Here is an 8582-nt window from a genome sequence, read left to right as displayed (position 1 = left end):
TTGCATACGTCCATCTACACCATGTGGCTTTGACATCTTACTCTGCGGCTTCCCTGCAGGGTCCTTGCTGTTTGCAAACTTTGTTTTTTTCTGTGACATGAATGTAGTTAGTTGACTTTGCAGACTCGCCACCTGCTTTCGCAGATCCTCAATAGCAGCAATGCTACTCCCATGTTTCTCCTCTGGTTCACAAACATGTGCACCCTGGAACTGTAACTGAGTTCTCTGCTTTGTGGTGCCAATGTGTTTTCTCATACGGTTAGTTTTTGCTTGCTGTCGATCTTCCTCAGAGCGAATCATTAACAACAGGTCTGAGAATTGGGGTGGGCTGCTCTTCTTTTGCTCAAGTTGCAGGGCGCTGAGTAGGTCGTTGTCCCAACATCCCCTGCAGAACTGTTTAAGTAGATGTTTGTCCACTCCTTCACATGCGACTCCCCCCCTCTTCGTGGCTCTGTTTAATGCTAGCTGTAGCCGGTGAAGGTAAGTGGATGACTTCTCACCTGGATCTTGAAGGGTGTTCAGGAATTGAGCGAAAAGTTCCTCACCATCTTCTACAGTGCCAAAGGCTGAATCTAGAAGCTGCAAATAAGTCACAGGTGGTGACTCAGGCCGCAAACTCTTAACTATATCAGCTGCTGGTGGGAGCAGGCTCTCATGGATCTTTCTGGATATTTGCAGGGGGGACATGCTGGGATCATTTTGGAGCAGTTCAATTTGTGTGCGCCATGTGTCATAATCAGTTTCATTGTTAGGTCTGGGAACCTTACCGGAGAAGGAACGGAGTCTCACCTGGGACTGGATGTGTGGGACAACATCTTGCCTTCGTACGATATGCTCTACCACAACCTTCTGAATGTCAGGTGGGTTCAAGTCACTTACTGAGAGGGACGCTGCTCTCCTTCCATTAGTGAGGGGAACATCATCAGTGGCACCAGTATCACTTGGTGTAACATCTGAATGTGAGGTGTGACACTGTCGCTCTTTAGAAGCAGGCGGAGATACAACAGTGGTCTCGACATACGTGGGAGAAGGTTCTTCAGTGGTAGGTCGCATGGCTTCAACATCCTCCCCAATCTGACACATCATCTCCTTCAGCACCTCACCGTAGTCTTTGCCACTCAGCTTGGCTAGTTCCTTGAGTTCCGCCAAGTAGGTTTTTGTAACATTACTCCCAACCGTGGTAGTGTACATGCTACTGAGTGTTTTAATTTCATAGACAACGCTGGGATCAGCTTGTGCTGTGTATGTGTATGGTAAACGAGGTTCTAAACCTTCTAAGGCTGAACTGCTAGAGTATTCTACGATCAGGTTTTGGTAGAAGTTGGACAGTGAATCATCAACAAAAAGGACTCTTGTGATTTTACCATACTGTTTCAGAAAGTCAATGACCTGTTCATCTTTCTCAGATACCTGTGTTATCCCAGCGACAACAACCGCATTAAGTATTTTGACACCAGACTTTTGTATGAAATCCATGGTGGTCATTGCCTCAATATTAATGCTCAAATCAATTGGCTCCTGGCTGGCTCGCCACTTCTGTAACCAACTTTAAGGTATAAAGGTGAATTACAGCGCAATAATTACTTGGGCTCGTAATAAGACCCTGGCCAGAATCAGAAGACACCAAATTCGTATGGAGCCAAAGTATTGAGCAGCAATAATGACCTGGACACAATGTTAACTTTTGAGTAGCCACTCTTGTATTGTTACAAAGTATAACAGGTATTTGTCCAATTTGTACAGATAAAGTATAAAATAAAATAAATAGTGTGCACACTCAACAAAATAAAAGTACTCGTTGGGGCCCTTTAAGAATTTAGAGTTAAGCTGGCGATAGCCAACTTCAAAGGTCCTTGTGAATGTAACTGGAATGTATGAGTGTGTGGTGTGTATCTTCTTTGGGGTAGATCGTCCTCAAAGTGGTTGGCTCGCCATCTATCACAACCAGAATATCGTCCTGGTCCTTGGACTTTTCCGTCCTCTCCAAAAAACCTGACCTATAATCCAGGTCATAAAATGTACATTCTAATCAGTCTGTTTCAGATGCATTGTTTAAGGTTAAAATACAAAATCAAAATATTGCATCACCTCATATTCATTGCATCAACATCTTAAATCTTATCAAATCTCACAGTTCTGTTGTACAACATTCAATTTTCAAGCATATCAAATATGAGAACTAAACATCTAAGTTGCTCAAATATTTCTCTATTCATGTAAACATTAATTAAACAATACTTATGGTAAGTAACCATTGACACTCAAAATACAATACACCATAACAAATTCAGAACTATGTGCAAATAAGCAACAAAATATACATATGAGTTCAGTTCAGAGGCATTAAAGCAGTGTGCTTAATTTCTCCACGCTATAGGCCTATTCGTGAGAGAGAAATGCACTAAAAATTACCCTCTAGATTACTTTAAACTCACAGTGAACTGACAAAATTTAGCTTTAGAGCAGCTAAGAACATGTTGCTCACCGTTGCTCTGTTTCACAAAAGCCCAACACACACTGGCGTTGGAATTGCAGCAGCTCTCCGGATGAAAGGTGAGTGGTTAGCCTGTGAGACACCGAGCTAGCATTAGCATGATCGCGACGGTAAGTCTCTACAAGTTTTTTCCATCAGAATAACACTCGTCTTACCGACGTTGCCTCTCTCCTTCATCCAGCCACTCGACTCCGGACTTCCAGCAGGTAAGTAGGCTGGTTTTCCTTCCTCTCAATCCTGAGTTTTCCTCTCTTTTGTCCGTGGATTTCTCGGTTTGAGTAGCAGATGCCTCCACTCCTCTTGCTGAGATAAGAAAAACCCGGGACACCATGCACCTCCACCTCACTTCCTGGCTGACAGGGTCAATGCGGCCTGGGTAGGCTCTGATTGGTTGCTGAGCTAGGTGCCCTCACGTGGGGTGAACTAAGAGGTGCATTCAATGGTCATAGGAAATACGACGCTTGTTGATGTGGACAGTTAATATAAAGAGAATAAGTATGATATTTTTCCATCTGGGCTACACCCTCCCCTCCTGAACTCATGCACGTCCCTGTGCATGGTAGACAGTTAAATGATGATTATTTGACGGGTCAAGGAAGAGGGCGAAGCAGGCTCTTCACCATCACTGATGACATCGGCCCAAGCTGAAGACAGTCCTTGCAAGAATGATTTTGCTGCAGTGATCAGAGGATTGCCTAGCTCCGTATAGTCAAGTCGTCGTGGCGGACGACGGTTTCTCTCAGATCTCCTTACAGAATCATTTGTATCCATGTTTTCCCTTGTATCCACTGGGACTATCTCCTCCACTCTCTCCTCAGAATTCGCACCTCTGGTGCCAGCCTCCTGAAATGGAAGTTGCCTTTCTTGGACGTCTGGGTCATCAACAGGTGAGTCAGTTTCAGTTAAGGTTATTTCATCCACTTGTTCGGTCGGTGTGACTCCATTGGTAGATAAGTACTCAGTATCATCTGTAGTACTGTTAGGCATATCAGGTATGTTGCCAAAATCAGATTGGCTGTCAAAAACAGGTGGGTTGTCAATATCAGGAACATTTACAGGACTCTCACTCACTGTGTGGACAGGGGAACTCAACCAAACAGGAATGAGCAAATCATCTTCTTCGTCTGAGGAGTTCTCTTCCTCTAGCGCTGGATTTGCACGGGTTCTTGGCCTGCGTGACACTGGCTTCTGTACATGCTCACTGCTTTCCTCCACAGGTAGGTAGCCACATGGTAGCAACAGATCCCGGTGTAGTGTTCTTAGGGGACCATCTTTGTTTTCAGGCTTAACTGTATATACTGGGAGGTTGCCTGCCCTTCTCACCACTACATGCACAGTGTGTTCCCACTTGTCTGAAATCTTATGTTTGTCCCGGATACGGACATTCCTGACCAATACCCGATCTCCAGCTTCCAAGTCTGATGCAGTTACATGTCTGTCAAACCTCATTTTGTTCTTGTGAGCCATCTTTGCAGCCTTGTCCATAGCTAACTTGTAGCTTTCTTTGAGACGTGACTTGAGTTTTTGCACATATTCAGAGTGAGATGAGTGTTGTTCCTCTTGCACTGGCAGGTTGAATGCAAGGTCAACTGGCAACCGAGGTTGGCGTCCGAACATCAGTTCGTACGGGGTGAAACCAGTCACTTCATTCCTGGTGCAGTTATAAGCGTGGACCAGGGGTCTTACATGGTCACGCCAACAGGACTTATCTTGATCACGGAGAGTTCCCAACATATCAAGCAAGGTACGATTAAATCGTTCCACAGGATTGCCCCTAGGATGGTATGGGGTTGTCCTCACCTTGTGGATACCAGCCACCTGACAGAGCTCCTTGATTGTGCGGGACTCGAAATCTGGACCCTGGTCACTATGGTTGCTGAGCTAGGTGCCCTCACGTGGGGTGAACTAAGAGGTGCATTCAATGGTCATAGGAAATACGACGCTTGTTGATGTGGACAGTTAATATAAAGAGAATAAGTATGATATTTTTCCATCTGGGCTACATTTATCATGATTATTTTGATGAGTTGTCATAATTATTCCTTGACTTTTAGTTTACCTCCTGAAATCACCTCACAAACTGAAGTATAATTCATGGATGAAGGACAAGGAAAATAAACAACTTAGTGACTGCTGCATTAACGTTTCCATACAACAGATTATGATCCACTTTGGGGAACAAGGGCCTCGCCTTCTGGTGTGGAAAACATTTGAATTTTGTTGCAGTGTGGTGGTGCAACACTAATCTGGGAAACTGCAGGCCGTGCTACAGAGGAAACAACTGTGATTGGCTGATGTAGGCACGTAGTCGGCAGTGATTTAGGGAGTGCTTGACTTCTTTTTGCATTTTCAATATCGTTATATCAGAATCATTAATTGTGTTAAAAAGTCCCACGCAAGAGGCAATCCGCGCTAACTCGCTAATGGAGATTTGCCGCCTTAATACGGCTGTGATATTAACGTCATTTTAACGAGATTAATGCTGACAGCACTAATATTAACTCAATAGGCCCACTTTAAGGTTTCCTCAAGTTCATTGAATACTTGTACTTACATCAACCTGATGATTTGAAACTACAGCCATTGTCAATCTGAAGATGGAACAAGAGATTTGACAGAAAATAAAGAAAAGCAGAAAAGGTCTAATTAAAAGAAGTGATCTGTACCAAAATGCCAGAATTTGTTTTGTTACTGATGCTGAGGAGGTTCTCTCAGCTAAACTGAGGCAGAGGTACTGTTTAAATTCCCTTTGCATACTTTACTGATAATCAGAGATGACCAGGTGGAATTTTCAAAAGTGAAACACAGAAACCCACCGAAAGAGCAGAAAAGTCAGAGAAAGCTGAGGAGGAAGCAAGAGCACCAGGAATCCATAAGGAACAAGTACGGACCTGGAACTGATCTGTTATCTCGGTCTTCGTATAATAAGACATGTTAAACAGCTGTCAGGTGTCGTGTTCTGCTGTTAGAAGAAAACTACATGCACCATAGTGAGGTTTCCCTGATCTGTGAAGTCGGTAAGTCGTGCAAATTGAGACATTTCCAGGGAAAGAGTGATGATGGCGATAGCTCGGCTTGTGAAATGCGTTTGTTCTCTTTGATGAGTTTTCACAATATTCCAGCGGCGGTGACGACATCTGGCAGTAAAGCAAGAGTCGGCATGTGTCCGAGCTGCTGCCACATCAGAGACCTCAGAGAAATGGAGTACCACCTCCTCTCACTCCGTGAAGAACAGAACCATCAGTCTACTGTTAAACAAAAGGCTTTGTGAATTTTATTAGACACTTTTGAACACCTGCTGACATTAGCAGCCATATCTAAAGTCCACTTTAGGTAGGGCTCTGTGTTTGTTTTTCTTACCTTCAAGTTTTTCAAGTTTATCTTTTCAAACTGAGCTATGAAACAGCAGAGATCTGTTTAAACATGGAGACTCTTTCGTATCAAACTGTTCTTGACCAGGAGACTTTCAGAGTATCTCTCCACAGTCAGCAAGAAATCATTTATAGTTGTGCTCAAAAGTTTTAATATTCATCATGAGCATTTTTATCATTGTAATTTAGGGCTTTAAAGTGTTTACTTAAGCTTTTATTTTTCCAGCCTGGAATACTTGTACAGCATAATGATTTTGTTATACTTCCTTTTTCAATCTCATTACCATATAAAGAGGTAGATGTGAACCATACCCCAACACTGAACAGGTCACTGGTGACCTGATGGAGACTGAAAGATTTCTTGCAGACTGTAGAGAGTTTGTCAGATAAAATCTGAATAAAACATTAATTTACCCTGAGGTTTCCTTGGAAAATTAGCAGTGACTCCTGTCTCTCTGGTAATGCCACGTTCCACTTACACATCATTACTTTACATCATTGCCTTGAACTAACCCTGTGATTTATGGGTAAGTCGCTAATTAGTTGCTAAGGATTTTTCCTTGGAAAAATGACGTTTTCTAGATGCAGATGTGTGCCATTTGTTATAAATATAAGTTTGTTTTTTTTTCAATCTGTCAAAATATTACAAATCACAAACAACTGTAAAATTTTGCAAACAGTTCAGTGTTTCTAGCAGAGATGTTGTTTTGCCTGGAACGTCTCCTGTCATGTCCCCTGCTATCAAAAACATGTTTGATGTTAAAAAGAAATTCCTGGGGTAAAAAAACAGCCCAGCTCAGTCTAGTCCAAAAATTAAAAAAACAACAAGAGGGACGTCTTTTATTAGGTTGCACAGATGCCTATCAGTGCCTATACAGTTCAGCAGTTCTCTTCATCTGGATGTAGTGTTTTCCCCTTGATTCAATTTATATATGACCCAATCACAACAACGGTTTTCTCAAAGCATTTTATATTATATGGTAAATGTAAATGAAGTCTTGGATTTGTGTTAGTTTCAGTTCTGCGGTTTTCCCCTCAGAGTTGAAGCCCTCATCCAGTTTATTTCCTGTCTGATTCTCTGGGTGTTTACTCCCCTCATTTCTTGCCCTCGTTAGAGCCTGATTTCTACCTGTTCCTTGTTAAACCTCCCTCCCCGGTGTGCATTTAATCGGTATCTTTTTACTCAGCCTATGGCCATTGTCATCCCTCATTTTCTCTTGCTGACCCACTTTTAATAGAGTCATCCTTTTTTCTAACTTTTACTACCCAAAGAAAAAAGAAACAAACCTGGAAATAAATGCCATTCTGGGGTCTTGGTCTTTGTTATTTTGCCAATTAAGCAGTCTTTCTTTGGAATTTGAGCAGACAAAATCCTTTGAAGCGTGATTGATGAAGAGTGCCAACCTAGAAAACCTAGCACTGTGTAATTGATAGTGGAAGTACTGTAGAACAAAGCAGCAGTGTGGAAGACTGTGTTCTTGTTAGTGCTGACACTAGCAAGGTACGAGTTTTCCCAGAGGCTGAGCACGGTCTTTGTTCTTAAACGTGCTGTGAGCGCACAGCACTCAGATCATTTATTAGCATCACAGCCTCTCCAGTGTATTCGTTTAGATAACAGACAACAGGTTATGTTCAAGGTTTCAATTTAAAGACGACTGGAAACGCCTCATTTCACCAATTCTTTTATTTATAGCATATTTTAAGTGCACTATAAAACATATACCCCCACCCCCCTGGCACAGAATTTACAATCTGATAAACTGTACCTTACAAACAGGTACAGTTACAGCAGTACACACTGTGTCACAGGAATGTCCTTCTATTCATTTGATGATGCAGACATGCATGAATGATTCTAATTTGCTGCCAGGTCTCTCTGACGGTACTGAACATATATTAAGAATATCTACAGTGATTTTCACGTTTCTGTGATTAGGTTGTGGGACTGATTTTTTTTTTTTTTTTTTTTGCAGACTATCGCCTAGGAAATAAACACCAGCACAGAAAGCACACAGCCATAAATATGTCTGTTTTACACTCTGTGATAACTAGATTAATGATTTAATGCAGATTTCTTATTTTCAGTATTATATTTCACTGAAAATTTGACTTTCCTACTGATTGTTTTTAGTAATTGTTTCATAGTCAGTGGAGCTTAACTTTTCTGAAACTAAGATTTAAAAAAATAAAAATCTCAACAGTTTCTCGTGGCTTTCTGGTTTTTACTTTCCTGCTTTGTGCTTTTTCCACCTTCATTAGTTCACCTGCTCCTGATTAAACTTCCTTCCCTGGCATGTATTTAGTTGGTGTCCGTTCCTTCAGTCCTTCTCAGCACTGTTGTTATCAGCCCTGCTGGCTCTCTGAGGTCCTCTGAGTAATGAAATGCTATTTTAACTCCTCCAAAGCTCAACACTCTTTTCAACATGATGGTTTTCTAAAAACATTAGTCTGTTAAACATCAAGAAGACTGCATAAACACACTACAAAACTGAACTGGGGGAAAAAATATTTTAAAGGTGAACCTATAATGAAAATCAGTATTTGCAGTCGTGGGGTCCTGCCCAGTGTTGGACTTTTGACACAGCAGAATGGAAAAACGGATAGTCAAGCTGACTTTATTATCATTTGTACCAGAAATTACAGAACTAAGTGAAGCTGGATTACAGTGACATATTAATTTTTTTTTAGTGCACAGTAAAGCACATTTGATTGCGACG

The 8582-nt window shown here is 41.8% G+C and overlaps 1 protein-coding gene across 1 annotated transcript; it reads right to left on the bottom strand.

Moving 5' to 3' along the window:
* Positions 1-1677: 1677 nt before the first annotated feature.
* On the bottom strand, positions 1678-7749 carry LOC309690105 (uncharacterized protein). Its single transcript, XM_082506970.1, has 3 exons — positions 2650-7749; positions 2486-2566; positions 1678-1997 (listed from the first exon to the last, which is right to left on the bottom strand). The coding sequence occupies exon 1, from the start codon at positions 4226-4228 to the stop codon at positions 3062-3064; it is 1167 nt and encodes a 388-aa protein (XP_082363096.1). The 5' UTR covers positions 4229-7749; the 3' UTR covers positions 1678-1997; positions 2486-2566; positions 2650-3061.
* Positions 7750-8582: the final 833 nt, after the last annotated feature.

The sequence above is a fragment of the Aulonocara stuartgranti genome (assembly GCF_965226115.1).
Source record: "Aulonocara stuartgranti genome assembly, chromosome: 15".
Classification (NCBI taxonomy): Eukaryota; Metazoa; Chordata; class Actinopteri; order Cichliformes; family Cichlidae; genus Aulonocara; species Aulonocara stuartgranti.
Note: the sequence above shows the minus strand (reverse complement) of the source record. Positions and strands in the feature narration are given on the sequence as shown.